The sequence below is a fragment of the Varanus komodoensis genome, unplaced genomic scaffold (genome assembly GCF_004798865.1).
Source record: "Varanus komodoensis strain SLA01 unplaced genomic scaffold, ASM479886v1 scaffold1, whole genome shotgun sequence".
NCBI lineage: Eukaryota > Metazoa > Chordata > Lepidosauria > Squamata > Varanidae > Varanus > Varanus komodoensis.
The window spans coordinates 59125127-59144134 of NW_025335268.1; the positions used below are offsets into that span (position 1 = coordinate 59125127).

A 19008-nucleotide genomic window follows, 5' to 3' on the forward strand; every position below is an offset into this window, starting at 1 on the left:
GAGAATGAACACTTGGGCAGATGATAGTAGAAAAGGGATTAGGAGATTAGCTTCTTAACAGTATGCTTCCTATATATATTTGTTTTAAGAATTTAGCTTGACATGAATACATGTGTAAGTAAATCCTCTCTACTTGAAGTTTTTTTTTCTTTTTTTGTTTTGCGTGTGTGAGGGGGTATACCCAGCACATCTTAGGGTTTGTCGAAATACTAAATCACACTTTAAGCGATTCTGTCTTGTAGTTTAGACTGCAGTAGTAATTTTGGGGGAGTTTAGCTAGATCCGTTGTTTTACATCCTAGTAGATTACATTCAGCAGTATTTAATTTTGCTGAAACTTAACAACATCACTTTTAAAATTTAAATGAATGGCCAGTCCACCAGTAGTAACTGATGACAAAATGTCTGAGTAATACCTTAAAATTATACTAGCCTTTTATCCAGCAGTTTCACCATTTTGTATAATGAGTGGGATAAGTAAACATTAGCTGACAATCCAGGTGGGATGTCATTACTTCATTTCATCTTCCTTGACTTTTGTAGTCTTCACCTGCCACCATAATGCACACATCATTGAAGTTGCACACATCACTGAAGGACCCAGAGGGTGTGGAATGGGCTTCCACGAGAGGTCGTTGAGGCCCCATCCCCACCATCCCCATCGGTGAGGGTGTTCAAAGATAGGCTGGATATGCGCATGGTGGGCGTGTTGTGAGTGGAGCCCGCTGGGCTGGAGTCAGGGGTCAGACAAGATGGCCCAGGAGGCCTCTTCTGACTCACTCTGTTTCTGTGTTTCTATGAAGTGATAGTGGCAGCTTGTTTGGGATAGAAAGGTGTAGTCTGGGCTGTAAACCTTCCTTGCTCAGCTGCAGCCAATGGAACTGAATATAAAGAGCCTATCCTCCTCATTGTTATAGTGGGTTAATAGCTGATGACAGGGCCAGTGTATGTGTTTGTGTGAGAAAAGCAGCCACTTTCCAAAGCTTGGTGGACATATTTGTTTGCTGTCTGCCAGAATTCTGCCATGTCAAGCAGTGATTCACTTTATTTCATTAAGGTGACAGAAATGAAATTAAAATGTAAAATTTCTAATTTTAAAAACTCCTTGGAGACTGATAGTGGTTAAAAAATAAACTTAAAATAAGTGGTCCATTAGTTTGAGAGACAGCAGGCTTGACTATGAAAAATCTACAGCTTTTCTAAGAGTTTGCCGCTTCCAAGGGTTTGGATCAACTTTAAGCCAACTGTAAGGCAATTTTAGAAAGTTGTTGCTGTCATTTTTATACAAAAGCCAATTGCTCAAGCTGTATAGAATGACTTTTAGTGTACCGATATACATAAGGAAGTAATGCAAGAGGAGTTGCAGCTTTTAAACTAGTAAAATTTTGACATGTGGAAATCATAAGTTGGTTATAGTGTGGGTTCAACATGTAAGGTAATTTGCAGTGGTTTAACTACAATTAGGAAACCCATTCTTTTATGTGGATGTAAAGCGTAGTAAGTCTGTTGGCTTTCATTCTTAAGAATTGTAATTTGTGGGTTATGTTTTTAAAGTTATGATTACATCCTGTATAAACTGTTTGGCTAACTGGATTTTAAGCAATGTGTATGTCAGTGTCCTTATACACAAGACTTAGTAATATTTAGTCAAGAATCCTATGGATTTTCTATGGAAAAAACTATTCTTTAATTATATATATTATGAGATAACTCTGCTCTGTTTAGCTACTACAGCTTTACAGTTTGAACTCTGGCTCTCTGACAATCTTTTAAAGTAGGTGAAGGCTTTTTTGTTGGCATGCTTCAAAACAAGTAAAGCTTTCTCCCTTCATACAAGCAATATGTGTCTATACAATCTTACATGCATAAGTTAGACTCTTAACTGACAAGGGGACCAGTCAGCACATATGCTGCTTTGAGTATTGAATACCTGGTATTGAACCAGAAACAGGTAATTCTAATGGAATACTGGACATCTCTTCTACCCATCAGTTGGTTTTTTGAGCTTGCTGTTGTGATATTGGGAAAAAAAATCCAGTATTCACACTGGGACCACATTAATGGGCCAGAACTTTGTGGCAACCATGTGAGATAATGAACCTCTTCTTCTTCTTCTTCACCTCCATTGCATCAGAAGTAGCTGTCCAGCAGAGCTTTCTCATATGGTGAAAGGACAGTTACCTCTAGGTCACATTGTGCTATTGAGTCTGTTTGGGTATCTGTCTCAGTTATTGAGCTTTGAGAATGTAGATTTGGAACTTAAAAATGTGCCAACCAACTATGCTGTCTCTGAACCCTTATTTATCATGGTTTTTTGTACCAAGCTAAACTGTACTAACTAGGTAGATCCAGGAGGTACACAGGAGTACTTCCAGCCACCTTATTAGTATATTATAAAAATATTTATTTATATTCCACCTAATCTCAGAGATTGGGTCTCTAGGCAACCTTGAAGCAGGCAGTTGTGATGCCATTCCTTAAAACCTTGCTCTGCCTAGAAGGTTGTAACAACCATCACCTGGTCACAAGCACCTGCTCCTTGGACATAGCTCTCAAAAGGGTGATGACAGTGTAAATTCCATGTGCTGTTTGATGAAATAGGTTGCCTAGAACCATTTCCGTATTGGCTTAGATTATGATTTGGCACTGCAGCAGCTTTGTTTGCCTCATTGCTGACCTCTGTTGGGAGATATAGGGGGAATAGCTTTGAGGCTATTCAGTAGGATGCCTTGCCAAATTTGCTCTGTGGATTAGGGCCACCTGTATTTTCAGTAGTATTGGGGGACTTCTGCTTGACCCTATGGCATTTCAGCTGTGGATCCCACAAGATTCCATCTTGTCTATCATGCTTTTTAACATATAGATGAGGCCACTGAGGTCAGGTGATTAAAGCCCTAAATTGCTTGGGGTCAGGTATCTGAAATATATATAGCTAAACAATTATCCAAAGGAATGTGCTTTTCCCATGCCCTCTTGTGCATTCATTGAGATCATTAGAAGAGGTCTTCTCTCTGGTGGTGCCCTCACTATGGAATGCCTTCCCAAAACACCATTTCAGTGCCAAAGTAAAGTGTTTCTGTTTGCCCAGGAACTTTGAGGGGTCTTTTTAAATGGATTTAAATTTATAATCTAAATCTATTTTAGAGTGATTTTTATTCATTGGTTTCATGACTTTAATGCCCATGTTTATAGTTATATTTAGGTATACCATTCTGAGATTTTTGCTGGCAGTGCCATATATAAAATTTTAAAAATAATCAGTTCACCTGGATGATTCCTTAATGTTTTCTCTTTCCCTCCTCTAATTATCTTTCTTTTCTACTTCTTGGAACACCATTGCTTTAAGATGCCCACTCCCTGTTATCTCTAAGCTTTTGTGTCTAATGGTATAATTAAAAAATTACTAGCGTAACCCAAAGAAACTGAGCTTTGTGGTCTCTTGTAACCTGCCACCTTTTTCTGTAGAAGTTTGGGTTTGTTCTATTCATTAGGTTGTTGTGTGATATTATGCTTATTCCAGCTATCTTTTTTTACTAATGTTATCTATTACTGCCAGGTAACAAGTGAACGACCTTTTATACAGAAGTTGTTTCGTCCTGTTGCTGCAGATGGACAGCTGCATACACTGGGTGATCTCCTGAAGGAAATTTGTCCTTCTGCAATTAATCCTGAAGGTATGAGCTTGAAAACATTATAAAATACATGCTTTCTTGCTTGTAGTGTTTAGGGAAGATATTTTTGACAATCTGTTATTTTAAATAAAAACAAAAATAGGATAAGTATTGAGTAGGGAGCATTTGTCATTTTTATCCTAAGCAACATAATAGGATAATCATGTTAAAATTAATATTCTAGAGAATATAGATACTGAAACCATGTATTTTGTGTATATATAAGAGAAAGTAATATATAATAGATACAGAGGGAGGATGTTTCTCAGTTAATTGCACAATGCATGCCACTAAGCATGGGAGGTCTTAACAGAATTGAGTGAATTTTGCATAAAGTACAAATATCTGAAGGGACTGCTGAACCTGTGACTGTTGGCTGACTGGGGCTAATGGGAGTGGGAGGCCAGAACATCTGGATAATCACAGTTTCCCCATCCCTTGCCCCAGTAACTCTGGGCAATGATATTTACCCCTACAGATAAAGAAGCAGTACTACTTAGTGATAAGGGAAAGAGAATAGAGTGACTGATGCTTCCTCAGGGTGAAATAATGAGAGTACATGTGATTAAAATCAGATATAAAAGATATTCAGTGACACTTTTACAGCTGATCCATTGTAGTGGGTTATGCTGAAGACTGGCAGTAAAACTGGATTTGAAAAACAGACCAATAGGAGAACATTGTTAATGACTACTAACATGATGAAGTGGGATTTAACCTACTTGCTTAAGGTGGAACATGTCTGCTGCTAGGAGGAAAAGAAGAAAGGTGCAATAGGAAATCTATTTTCTTCTCAAAAATATTTGTACTTTGTTGCATTTGCCCGCTACCAGTGATGGCATGTTCAGCAGTCACTGAACTGGTCAGTGGCAGACCTTGGCAATGGTATCTGTCTCTGGGTCTGTTGTTCAGGTGGCAGCCATTTCTTCAATCAGCAGTAGCTGTCCATAGGGTGCCATATAGTGTGAACTACTATTTGATGGTGCAGTAGAGTGAGAAGCACTACTGAGTAGTACTTGATGATCAGCTGTCATTTTCCCCCATTTTTTATTTTTCTGTTCAACCAATCACTACGTCGGTGAGCTTCACAACAAAAGACAGAGTGGCTCAATCAGCCACAGTACTCCTTCATTCACCATAACCCTTGCCTTTTCATATCTCTGCCCCTGTATTTGCTTTTTATGGTAATGTGTTGCCCTCTTTTTACCACCCACTTTTCTGTACTTACTGCAAGGTACAGGCAAACATTCTTAAGCCAAGCCAGATGTATTTACATATTACATTTTTATTCTACATATTTTGCCTTCCAGGAACTCGGCATGACTTACATAATCATCTCCATTTTATCCTCAGATCAACACTATAAGGTGAATTAGGTTAAGAGTTAGTGAATGGCCCAAAGTAACTGAGTAAGCTTCATTGCCATGGTGGGGCCTAGAACCTTGATCTCCCCATCCAGTCCTTACCACTGCACTGGTTCCTTTACATATACAAAGTACAATTGGTGGCAGGTGTTAAAGATTGTATAGCTTAGACAGCATTTTCAACAGGAAGATCTAATTGGGGAATTTTATTAAAAACTGCAGCACTGTGTTTCATAGACCCAAACTTGTTCTATCACAGGGATGGCCAAACTGAGGCTTGGAAGCCACATGAGGCTCTTTGAGTTTATTTTGTGGCTCGCCACTGCAGACACCCATGGGCATCCACTTGCTGCTCTCCGTCTGCTGCCACTGCCCTTGGGCACCCACTTGCGGCTCTCAAACATCTGACGTTGACCATATGTGGCCCTTCTGTTGAGCAAGTCTGGCCACCCCTATCTGTCACATGAGGTAGAAGGTTAACATGCACAGTTTTTCTCATCTGGGTTTCAGAACTGCATTTGTTGACTGCTATAGCATCTAATCAGAGCAGGCCCAGAAACACAATACAGAACACACAAAGTGTCGAGAATGTGCTTTTACTTGGCAAATGATAAAGTAATTTGAGTCGTATGTTGCTAAACTTAGTATGACTTGGAGCATCTCCAAATATCTGTCAGTAAAAGATACACTAGATCATGGGTAGGCAACATGATGCACTCCAGATGTTTTGGAGCAGTATCCTGCTGACATTCTGTCACTGTAAATGATGTTTCACTAGTGAAAACTAGCTTCCAGTCTGTGTGTAAGGGAGGACTCCAACTAGAGTTATGTGTGTGCAAGCACAGTTTCATTTTGCTTGTGCAACCCATTGTTGAGTGTATAGTGCATAACTGCTCTGGAACCCACTGTGCAACTGCTTGTGCAGCTGGTAGCAGAAATGTAGTGGGCGACTGCCTGTGCAGTTGAGTCAGTAGAGTCCCACTAGTGCTATTCCAGTTTGTGGAATGACACTGTCAGATACTGCCCTTGACTACAGCTCCTAGTACCTCTAGCCATTGGATATGCTAGTCTTCCTCTAAAAGTTTTCCTATTGTATAATTTTTGGAAATTGGGGAGTTAGATGCTAACTATATACAGGAACATCTTGCTTTTTTGTTTGTTTTATTAATTTTGAAAGAAAATGGTCCAGTTTTTCCAATTTTGAGGGACAAACTACTTCCCCTCAATCTTTCCAATCCACCCCCCCAAGGGTTTTATACATTAGACCAGTTTCTTGAAGGTGGTGTTCCCATAGAAGAAGCAATTGTTGATCATTATTATGCAGAACCAACATTTTATGTAACATAAAAGGTTCAGAATGTTCAGCTGACAATGTACATTAATAATTTGTCTAATACTAAATACAAATAATCTTCTGTTCAGGGATACATCCAGCCATGTAATTTGCCATAATACTGCATGCCATTCTTCCCTCTTTTCCATTTTCCAGGTTTTCTTCAACAGTTATCATTTCTTGCCAGTATAGCATGCTCTGTTATGATTGGACTGTTGGAAATTTCCCTTAAAAGTTTTCCTTTAAAAAGTGAACTTCTGCAAAACTTATGGGTTTCACAGGCCTAGTGCATGTAGAGTGCTGTTTTGGCTACATACAGATAGGCACTTGAAGAACAAGTTTGTATATTAATATTTAGATACTTCATAACCTATTATTAAAGTCATATTTACCACTGCCCCCCTCATTTATACCTGATAAGTTCTTGTACGTGGAAAAACAAGTTTAATTTGTGCTAGAGGCATAGTTTTTAAGAGACTGAGCATTTTTGGTTGTACTACAACTGAACATAATTTTAAGCTTATTTATGAAGGATGGAAGATTTATTTATACTCTGATCACAGTATATGCTAAATCATGTGGGGTGTTAAATCTCCCAAACTGGCAACTAATATCTTCTTACATTTTTGGGAAACTTTTTAGTTACTACAGATTTTAGGACCTTACTTGAAAGCAGCAGTGCTTATATGGAGTCTGTAGATGTGACAGAAGGAGCTGCTATCGATTTCCATTGGTAGTGCTTCAGTCAGAATGAGCAGGAACTGGAAAGCAGAGATAATTGCTTCTTCCCCAAGTATAGCTAGGAATCTTTGCCACACCAGATTGCTGCAGTGATGGCTTCATAGGTACTTAGTTGTATCTATGAATAAGAAATTACTATTTAGTTATTTATTATACAGAATATAATTAAGTATAATAGAAAAGACATTTTGACATGTGGCAGTCTTTGACTTACTTTCCAATTGCATCTGCTGGTATATGTATGATTTTGCTTGGATAGTCTTTGGCCTATAACTGGATAGTTAAATAACACTGTGATGTTCTTGGAGCAGGGTTGACAAATTTTAACTGACAAGCACAATAATCTGCTCTTACCCTCATTCCCCAGTTTAGAGCTGGAAAGAAGAATAAAGAATCATTTATGCAACCTATGACCCCAGTAATCCTTTGAGGTTGGACCTGGAGAGTGGAAAAGAGTTTGGCCCCTCACTTATGCTGGGCTTTTGGTCCCTGGAGAATCTTGGGAGTCCAACACCAAAACCTAGCCCTCCTCCCAACCAAGGAAAAATCCCAGAGATCATCTCTGTCATTGAACTGCGTTTCTCTAGTGCTTGGGGCCCATCTAAACACAGTGCATTCCCAGGGACTTTCTCTCCTTTCCAGCTCCATGATTGGTAAGAATGCTGGAGCTTGATTTTGTTACATAGGAATGGAACAAGGAGAATTGCAAAATGCTAACTGGTTGATAAGCAGGTAGCCCTGCCACAGGCTGAAATGATTAGGAGTTGGAAAAGACACTTTTTTCTTGGGGTTTCTGCCCTCTTGTGAAAGGCCTTCCATTTGAAAGTACTCAGTGACAGCAAACTGCCTTTTTCATATTGCCACTGTTTCAATCAGAAATTCCCATCTGCCTCATACTCACAATTTATAATTTTTACTGGGGAAAAATTAAATATTTAAGCATCGATAAATATGATTGCAGTGTACATCAGGTGCTATGGCTTTATTCATTTATCTTACAAAGGGTACAAGTCTGGAAAATGTTTTAAATATTAGGCTTTCTATTTTTCTTATAAACTGTGTTTTCCTTCTGTTTGTGATCATGGGATAAAAGCTGTCTAAGCTTGTATCTGTATTTTTTTTTTTTTTTTTTTACTGCAACATCATGTCGTGTGCTCTTAAGATTGAGATCTCAGTCCCCAGGAAGCATTTTCTGCTGAAGATTAATTGTCCTTTTAAAGTCAGTGTTTGATGTATTAGTTTTGCCTTGCTATATCCTGACTCAGTTTAACCCTCTTTGACCTGACCCCACTGACTATTACCACTGTGACTGAGGAACAGATACTTTAACATGATGCATGTAGCACAGCCTCCAGCCTGTGACTCTTCACAGCTTGCATTTAATTAGCTGGATTTTTACTGATCTGCATAGAAAAAGGTGGTTGGAACAGGGCTGTCCATGTTTTCATAAGGTTGCTCCTTGTTAAATTACTGTCAACAGAAAACAGCAAAACTAGGAATATGAAGTAATAGATGGAAGAAATATGGAATGTAAAGCCGTAAGGATTTCAGTCTCTTAAATTATGTAACAACTGCAAGTGTACAGATACACATTTACTTCAACAGTTGTATTGAAGACCTCCAGTCTTTCTCTTCCCTTATTAATGATAGTCATCTTCCACCATTCCTGAGATGGCATTTGGGTATATTTGTAACTTTTTCATAGCATATTCATTTTAATTTTTGGTGCTTTGGAAATATACAAATGGCTTCATAAGTTCTTTTTTTTTCCTGGTAATTCACAAGTGCACAGTCTGCAGAACAGTTGCCTGGACCTTGTAAATTACTTCAGCACTTCCCTTGCCACAAGGAAATTGATAAAACAACTGTTTTCCCTGCACATGTGCAAAGGACCAGGGATGGGTGGAAGGTTAACAAATTGCAAACCCATTTGCACATCAGGGAAGCAACACCTCCCTCAAAGCTTGCAAGTGAAGTAATTGCTCCAAAACCATGTTGCAGTCAGGGATGGGGATAAACTCTTACTTGCCGATTTCATTCTCCAGTTTTCTTTCCCCATTTTGCTTCTCTTGAGCCTGAACTTCAAAAGTGGTGGTTGAACAGGATGGATCTACTGGGGCAAGTGGATATATTTAACCATGGAAATAGGAGTGTACTAATACAATGTTGGGGTTTTTGTTTTGTTTGTAAGTGTATACTTATGAATAAATTAAATTAGAAAACACTGCTTTCAAGCACGGCTTTCAGATTTTGGAGTCAAGGGAAGAACTGAAATGGTTTTGGGAGACTATGTGCTGGTTCAAGTTATTACAGTGAATGAATGAAATTGACAAGAGGACTTTAATCATGAAGAAAAAGGATATTGACCTGTATTGATGAAGAGAGTAAATAGTGGACAAGTGAATGTGTGCATTTGTGCACTTTTGAACAATAGTAAATTAACTCACTTGAGTACTTCTGGAGCAGTTTTTTAAGGCTGAAAATGGAGTAATGATCAGAGTGGGAAACCAGAAAAGTTCACCTCCATAGGAATTATGATATGGGAGGGTTGTGCTGCAAAGGCCCATGGGATATATGCAGGGAGTGAGCAGGAAGACTAAGAAGGAACCAGTCTGCAGAGTGCCCAACTTTGAGAGGTAGTGATGTCGGCTAGTGAGTGAACAACCAGACTACTGCAGCTTATTTTCAGGGTGGTTTATCCTGATGTGCAAACCAGCCCTTTGATTTACCTTTCAGGTACTGTTAAACCTTATGTGCTGTGGACACTTGGAAAATAACTGTTCAAATAACCTTTTTATCTAATGAAACCCTGTCAATTTTTATGGTATAGAACAGTTTGGAGCAGGAAGGGCAAGGCAAGATGGGTCCTGCTGCAAAGAATACTGGGATACCCGCTGGCAGACAAAGTGGGAGAGCAAGCCACGTTGAGCCCAATGATCTGGCAGGGTAGCTTAGTGTGATGTGCAAATGTAGCCAATAACAGTTTGGAGCTAGCACTGAGATTCTTATGTCTGTTTTTTTTTTTTTTTTTCTTTTAAAGTCCCTGCCCTGCTTCAACCTGTTTCAATTTCTACATATGCATGCACGCACGTGTGCACACACTTTGCACCTTATGCACAACTACTTTTCTCCTGTCTGGCATAATTTTGGAAATATTCAGCACTAATTGCTGCTAAGTTCTTTAGAAATAAGAAATATAGAATTGTTCAGTATATCGTTTGTTTGTTTGTTTGTTTGGGATATTTCTAACCCGTCCAATCACTGTGCGTCTCTTGATGGCTTACAAAACAGGTTCAATAAATGCAACAATATAAAAGATCATGAATACTGCAACAAAGATAAAACTAATAACACACAACTGAAATTAAAAATAATTAAAATCTTTTAAACATTAAAATACTGGGTGAATAAAAAGGTCTTGACCTGATGCCGAAAAGCATATAATGACGGTGCCAGGCAGACCTCTCTAGGGAGTTCATTCCATAGCCGAGGCACCACTGTAGAGAAAGCCTATTCTGTCTCCTAATCTCCTTCAAGGAGGGTTCCTGGAGCAGGGCCTCTGCTGCAGATCTTAAGGGGCGGGAGGGCATGTAGGGAAAAAGACATTCCTTTAGGTATCCTGTTTCCAAGCCATTTAGGGCTTTATAGGTCATAATCAGTACCTTAAATTGACCCCGAACTTCAGTGGGAAGCCAGTGAAGCTGATGGAGGACCGGAGTTATATGAGAATTACAACTGGTCCCTGACAGCAACCTGGCAGCTCTATTGTGCACCATTTGAAGTATCTGGACCATTTTCAAGGTTTCTCCATATCACACTGATCTGATCAATATACTGAACTGGATATAGACTTAGTCATAATTAAAACAGATGCATTGAAATTAGTAGGGCTTAAGTTAATAATGACTAACCTAATTTGCATTAATTTATGTGTCTCTAGCATCAAACAGTGGGTCCAGCCCACTGTATCTGCTAAGAATCTCTGCTTCTCCCCTTTCTTATGAATTACTGCTTGCTTATTTTTCATTTCATCCAAAGCACATTCATTTGCAGCTTCACTCAAATCCAGTTAAATGTCTTTTCATTTAATCTTCAAATGTCTGGTTTTAGGCACTTAGATATTTAACTATGGTATAGCAAACAAATATAAATCCTACAGCCTTATTAAAATTGTTTATTTCAAAATTATTTCATAAACAAAATGACAGCCAACTGTATCCCTTGTTTTAAGTTTCGTTGAGCAAAACTTGGCAATAACTGTTTTAAAAGTTTGTTTGAATTCAAAACTTTTAGCTTTAACTTCTTTATGACAGGATTTCCAGTTCTTCATTTAATTAAAATATGCAGTAGTAAGATAATAATCAGCACTGCAAAGCAAAGATTCTGGCAGAATTTCATCCTGCAATGAAACTAAATGCCTTTTGCTTCAAGCTCCTTTTAACCTGTGAATGTTTGAACCTGTCTCTCTTTCTCTTGGAATTAGATGGTGAAAAGAAGACTCAAGTGGTCATTCATGGTATAGAACCAATGTTGGAAACACCAGTACAGTGGCTAAGTGAACATATGAGTTATCCCGATAATTTTCTTCACATCAGTATTATCCCCCAACCAGCTGATTGAAGGTTTGGCCTGTATGTATGAGAATCAGCCTTTGACAAACAATAACAAAACTGACTCACCTGGGTGAAGATAACCTGGCCAGAGATCTTTGACGCTGCAAGCAGAACAGGAAGAACAATCCTTCACGTGATAAGTGCAGTTGAACTAGCTGTATTTTGTATCAGCCCCATTGTCTCCTGCCATCTTTAACTTCATATGTGACATGAGAAACTTTATAAGCTGCTTCAAGTCTTCTATTTCTAATTAAAAATATGAAGCTAAGAGCATGAGGAATACATAGAAATATGTGCCACTTTGTATTTCTTATTAATCAATAAACAGGGGTATTTTCTGAAATTTCAATGCCTTGTCTTTAGCGTGAAAACACACTTGTTTATTCTAGAAAATTAGACAAGCAATACTATTTAATATAACCTTGGAGAAACTCTTTATAAAAATGAAACTGCACTTAACTCTTTTTCAGATTTCATATGCAAGCAATCTCTTAAATGTTAGTTAAATGTTTAAACAACTATCACAACATGTTTTGTTTTCCACAAAATATGTTTTGATCTTAAACATAATGCTTGAAAAAGTCTTACTGGTTCAGTATAATTTAATTCCAAGTAATAATAAGTTTAATAAGTTTAGAGTTGCTGCATAATTTACATGGAGACGGCTACAGAATATACGTATGCCACACTGAAGCAAGTGCTAAGATAATAGGGTTGTCTACAAAGGTTTACTTCTGCCAGTGGAAGAATCACTGTGGACAGAATAGGTGCTTTCTCTCCTGTGGCTCATGGGACAAATGGCCTTCAGGAGAAGATTTGAAAAATGCAAGCATGTAAGGTACTGGCAGGGATGCAGGTGGCGCGGTGGTTTAAATTGCTGTGCTGGTTGATCGAAAGGTCGCCGGTTTGAATCTGCACAACGGGGCACATTCCCGTTGCTCCATCCCAGCTCCTGTCAGCCTTGCAGTTTGAAAGCATGCAAATGCAAGTAGATAAAAAGGTACCACTTCGGTGGGCAGGTAACAGCGTTCCGTGCACTTTGGTGTTTAGTCATGCCGGCCACATGACCACGGAGACTGTCTGTGGGCAAAGGCTGGTTCCCTCAGCTAGGAAACGGAGATGAGCACCACCCCCAAGAGTCAGACATGACTGGACTTCAATGTCAAGAGGAAACCTTTACCTTTAAGGTACTGGCAGAGGAACAGAAGTCCCGTTAAATGAGTAGACTTTTTTTATGTGAAAAGCAATTGAGCCTATATTGTAGGATACCTTTCATTAGAATATGGTTTAGATTTTTTGCCTTCTAAAAATTCAGAAATATGTTACCCCATTTCAGGAATCATGTATGTAGCAGTATGCTATGTGTATTGAATGAATTACCACTACTGATTTGAGGTTTTAAAGGAGCGCCTGGATTTGCTTTCCTCAAGCCCAAACAGATTGGAGCACTAATTACCTCTTGAGTGAACACTGGCTACAGCATTCCTCCTAATATTCTTCTGTCTACATGGGGAAAGCTCCAGAAAAGTAGTTCTGTATGATAACATAAAAATGTAAAAGATAATCAAAATACCATGTCATATTTTTCTGCATAAGTTAGCAGCTGCTTACACAGAGCTTGGCAGCAGCAGATGACAAAGTCTGGTATTTGCTGTTAACTTCAGATAATTTTTTGGCTTGTGTACCTCTCCTCCTGCTAGCTGTGGAGGACCATGAAGGGTGCCTTAGCTGAAAATTCCCTTTTGGAGCTAATGATAGGGTAAGAGAAAAGTGAAAAGTCCTGGAGGGAAATGGAATTCTTAAAGTAAAAACTGAAACAAAGGAAAATAAAATAGAAATAAATTGAAATTTTTTGGAGAAAAGGAGATAATGCTCTAGAAGAAAAACTAATACTATGAAGGAAGCATACTATTTAACAGTATTTTAGAACAGTTACAGGGCCGTTCCAGAAATTGTGAGACTACGATTTGAAACTAGGGGCTTCAGCTGTGTAGATCCAGAATTATTGTTGGAAGAATTGGAGATTCCTTTAAACTCTTTAGCTAATGCTTTCCCCAACATATGAAGGACCTAACATTCTTGTATTAATAGGAATAAAGATTTGGTATAAATGACATTTGGTATGTCAACTATGGTATATTCCTCACTTTTAGTAACTAAGAAAAAGTAAGTAGAGTCAGTAATATGAATGCTATGCTAAACTCTTGCCAAACTGCTACACTCTGCCCTATATGAGCTTTCTAAAAGCCTTTAATCCTTTAGCAATTACTGAATGTACAAAGTTTTTTTTAATTAATGATAACTAAAATTTGCTTTTACCAATGTTGTTTTCTTTTCACTACATATGCTTAAAAAATCAAGCTAGTATTTTGTCAAAGTTGCAGCACTGTTGAACTGAAAAAGCATAATGCTGATTAAATTAAGAAATGTCATATAGACAGCTGAATCCGGTTGACATGTTGGGCTGGCTTACACATCTATAACAGAATGGTATTCTCAAGGCAATGAACTTTGCTGGATTTGTATCATGCAGAGTGCTTACAGCAAGATCAACAAGTTCAAATTTTGTCTCTTTCCTGTGGAGAACACTCTTTAATTGCAAGGCTACCATGGAAAAGTCCATTATTACTGACCCTGAACATCTCTTGGGGCACACAGAGAAGCCTCAGATGGACAAGTTGATCCTTGGATTTTTGGGGTCCTGAGCTATGTTGAAGTAAAAACCAGCATATGGAATTGAGCTAAGAAATAAATTGCAAGCAAATGCAGGCTGGCTAGAACTGGACTAGTTTGCTCAGAGCACATAATTCTGGTTAAAATACCTGGAGGCTGTATTCTGTACTAGCTGCAGTTTCTGGACTCTCTCTTCAAAGGCAGCCCAACATAAAGTGCATTGCAATAAGCTAGAGGTTACCAGAGCATAAAACACCTAAGCCAGGCCACCCCCATCAAACTAAAGCCAATGGAAGGCTTCAGTGGAAGCCAAGAGTGCCCTTTGAACTGTGCATCTGGGTTTTTGGGGGGGTCTTTTTTAGCAGTAGTGGGGTGTATGATCCCATCTAGAACCTGTTGCACATTCTCCCATCTAGGCTGGGAATAGATGTGTCTGTCTGCAGCTGCCCCACATCATTCTATTACCATCTGCTTGTGCAGTAACGGTGTCAGAACTGTGTCTCATCAGCATGCTGATGACAAGACACTCCAAAACTCCAGATGACCCTTTTCAGTGGTTTCATGTAGACATTAAATTGCATGGGAGACAAGACCAAACCATGTGGAATCCCACACTGGAGGCTCCATGGGGCCAAACAAGAGCTACCCTTTGGATGTGATCCTTCAGAAGCCATTCCCTCCTAGAATACTCCGAAGGATTCCATGACCGGTGATAATGAAAACCACTGAGAGAAGGTCTATTCGCAGGGACATTTCCATTGTTTTTCTCCTAAGAACAGGGTAACAAAGGCAATCTTAGTGCCAAAACCAGAAACCAGTTTGATAATTGATCCAGAAAGTTCCATCCCAAAGTTCCTGAAATCAGCGAAGCATCCAAAAAGAAGAAAAAGAAAAACCCAGAACCTGCTACTCAAGCACTTTAACCAGGAAGTTTAGTTGCTCAGATCTTTTGGGTTTTGGGTTGCAGTTTGGGCACTCCGTCTCTAAAGGCTTCGCCATCACTACTCTAGGGGCTGATCTGTTAAAACAGTGAAGCTGAGGTCCTGATGAAGACAAGATATATTACCCTCAAATAAATAAAGCACTTTGAGCCTGATTATATTTCTATCCTGCTTTTTTGCCTTTCATGGAACTCAGAGTAGCTTATGGAATTTTGGGCTGGGAGTCTATGGCTGGCCCAGAGTCACCCAGCTGGCTCCATGGCTGAGTGGGGGCGAGAACCCTTAACCATTACGCCACACTGGCTCTCAGTTGGTTCCATGAGTATTTGGGGGTGGCCTTTCCTGAGGTGTCCCCTGCTTCTGCCACTGCCAGCTATCTTCACTAGCAGCTGAACAGGAAGCTTGGAGAGAGAAATGGCATTTCTACAGGGAGCAGCAACTCCCTTCTCTGACATTGGGCCAGGTCTGTTGCTGGACTCTACCCAGCTGGCCGTACCAGAGGCCAAGCCGCCACCTCATTCACTGAATCACATCTTGAGGGTAGCACCCTTTGCACAATGAGCTTCTTAAGGTTTTGCTACTGAATAAGAAATACTCTGTATTGCTGGCATGCCATCATCCCAGGCAGACTCTCAGGAGAGCCCATCATTTAGGAAGACTCGCTACCACTGTTGTTTTCTACCACTCTTTGGGTCCTAACTGCTGCAAACAATCACTTTTGGATTTGTTTTTACAAAGTATGCTGTAAAACCTCTTTAATTGCAGAATTACACACATACACCCAGTTTGATGGATACTTGTTGCACCGCAAAATTTCTGTCATTGATAGACCCTATTTTTGTTTCTTGTACTAATGCAACTCTGCAAGTAGTTAACTATAATACCCTACAGATAAGTTTAATCTCAAATGATGTCTCTGTTAAGAAAAAGCTAAATAGTGAAATAGTGGTAAAATGAATTAAAAGCGGCCATTGAGAATAACAAAACAAAGTTCTTACATTTACAATATAAGCAGGAAAATTCCAGTACCATTTTTACAAAAAGTACCAGTCTTAGGACAAAATGTGATTGTCTTTTCCTTTCTCCTTTCAATAAATGGAATGTCTTGACGATGTTTTTCTCATATTCACTTTTGTAACCTGCTATGCAGGTTTGTTTGCTACAAGGAAATAAAGAGTTTCTCTGAAAGTGCTTCTATCATATTTAATCAGCACAGGGTTTTCTTTGTGAATGTCTTAACAATTGCATGATCTTTTGTGGCTAATGCTTGATGTGAAAGTAATGTTTAAGTGGGGGTATTCCCCGCTTCCACATTTACCTCTCTTAGAGGTAGTCCTAATCAAGGACTGTGTTTCACCCAGGAATGTATATATTTCTGTTTCATGACATGTAAACTAGAAAAGAGGTGTAAGTATCAGTGGAGACTTTCCTAGTATTCCAGAAGCTTTCGTATGCCCACCTTCATCATCATCTGGGACCATTGTATATTCTGGTTGCATTCAGGGCCTTGCAGAAGTATTTGGGCACCTTTGACTTTTACACGTTTTGTAGCATCACAACATGGAATTGCAATGGATTTAATTGCTACTGATATACACAAGATACTCAACATTGCAAAAGCGCATGAGATTTTTTATTATGGCACAAAAGTTAAGTAAACAAAAACAAACTGGCACCTCTTGGTTGCTATGACATCTTCAATAGGCCCTGGTGCAAGTCACAGCCTCCAGAAGTCACCCACTGTTAGTAGTTGAGTGAAATCCATCTGTGTGCAATTCTAGAGCCACATGTGGACAGATTTAATGCAACCTGTTCCTGAAAAGCCAGAGGGGCTTTTATTTTTGAAAAAAAATATCTAAATAGACAGCATGAAGATTAAGAACCTATCAAAACAACTCTGGGATAAAGTTCTGCAGAAGCACCAATCAGGATTGGATCGTTGTTGTCATTAAGAGTCTTGAACTATGAGCTTCTTCCAGAGCATGATTAAATCCATTATTACAGGAAGGAAAGACTATAGCTCAACCATGGCTCTGCCTAGAGAAGGCCATCCAAACTCAGTTACTGTGTAAGGAGTAGCAAACCAGAGGCCAAAAGTGACTGCAGCTGAGATGGGAGAAGCCATCCATGAGACAACTACCACCAGGATGTCCACAAAGCAGGGCTTCATGGAAGCGTGGTAAGAAAGCCATCGTGAGACCAATGCTGAGATTGAAATCTCAGTCTGCGAGGGCCCTGGGAATGATTGACCTTCCAGCAGGACAATAACCCTAAATGCACAGCCGAAGGAACACTGGAGTGGCTTAAAAACCCAGGTATCTTCGAATGGGCCAATCAAAGACCAGATCTCAGTCTGATTGAGAATCTGTAGCAAGGCTTGAAAGTTGTTGTTTAGCAGTGGTACGCATCCAACTTGGCAGAGTTAGAGCAGCTTTATGGGGAAGACTAGATGCACATTGCAGGAAATAGATATGCAAAGCAGATATTTACTCAAGAAGCCTCAGCTAAAATGGGTGCCAAAGGTTTTCTACCAAGTTTTGATTCTGGAGTGGGTGGTGGTGCTTATTAGTTATCCACCAACAAGTTCCCCTTTTATTGTTGTTTACTTAAATTTTGTGCCACAATAAAACTATTTTGCACTTTCACATAGTAGTGGCAATGCCAATTAAAACCCATTTCAATTAAACCCATTTCAATTCCATATTGTAAGTTGAGAACATGTGGAAAAGTCAAAGGGGCCCGTGTGAATAATTCTGCAAGGCATTTGTATGTTGAAACAACCATGACAATACACAGAAGAACATCCAGGTCTACAGAATAGAAAATTGCAACAGTGGGATGATTACCGAAACCTGAATGAGTATTTTTCACAATGAACAGTGCAGCCTGTTTTTAATAATATGATAGACATTCAAAGGCTTTATTGTAAGTGGGAAGGTTGGTCTGCACTCCAGAAGTCTGGTCTGCTTCCTCTGCATCTGAGGAAGCCCTGGAAACCGCTGCCAAGAACGTGGCTTTCACAGAGCATTGCAAGCAAGCTTAAGGCAATTCTGCAGGAGAAGGCAACACTAAGGTTCATGCTGCTATAGAAGGAGCTTCCCCGACTGTTTCTTAACTAGATGCGCTATTTGGGCCAGAGAAAAAGCTGCTCCTACTCTGGCAGTCGGTATTGTTGCATGCTTGTCACCTCTCAGAGCAGACAGTCATCCAGAAGCAAAAGTGCCATGTTTTGTTCTCTTTAGGCAAGAGAGAGCACTCACCCGAGCTACTTTGGAGCAGCTGTTCTGCTTACACATGGGCAGGCAGAGCCTGTTGGCGGCCTTCTCCCATCACCAGTGATCGGCAAAGGCCGCGGTCCAGGCTCCTTGGGGCGAGGGGAGCAGAGTGGGAAGTGGGCCTTTTCTCCTTCAGCCACAGCACTGTGTGTTTTGAAACTTCAGGACGATGATGTAGGATGCAAAAAGAAACATTGCCCAACGGCCCCTGCAGTTGTAACGTGCAGCAAGGGACTGAAGTCCTATTTGCAGCATCTTTTGATTTTCACAGTGTGTTTCTTGATGGGAGCAAGATAAAATGAGGAAGGTTGCTTGTCCTTCCCAGCAAGGTAGACAACTTGTGGCCTTCCAGATGGTTTGGCCTGTGAGCAACATCCTCCCTCAGGATTGACTCTGCT

At 39.7% G+C, this 19008-nt stretch overlaps 1 protein-coding gene across 3 annotated transcripts in view; it reads left to right on the forward strand.

Annotated features, from left to right (window-relative positions):
* The window catches only part of ATG5 (autophagy related 5), a 38969-nt gene extending 26905 nt beyond the window's left edge, over nt 1–12064 (forward strand). For all 3 annotated transcript variants that reach the window (XM_044427138.1, XM_044427129.1, XM_044427147.1), the window contains 2 exons: nt 3556–3673; nt 11592–12064. In XM_044427138.1, the coding sequence (XP_044283073.1) occupies nt 3556–3673; nt 11592–11728 (255 nt within the window). In that variant the 3' untranslated portion in view covers nt 11729–12064. The remainder of the gene's footprint in view (nt 1–3555; nt 3674–11591) is intronic.
* The last annotated feature ends 6944 nt before the right edge of the window (nt 12065–19008 follow it).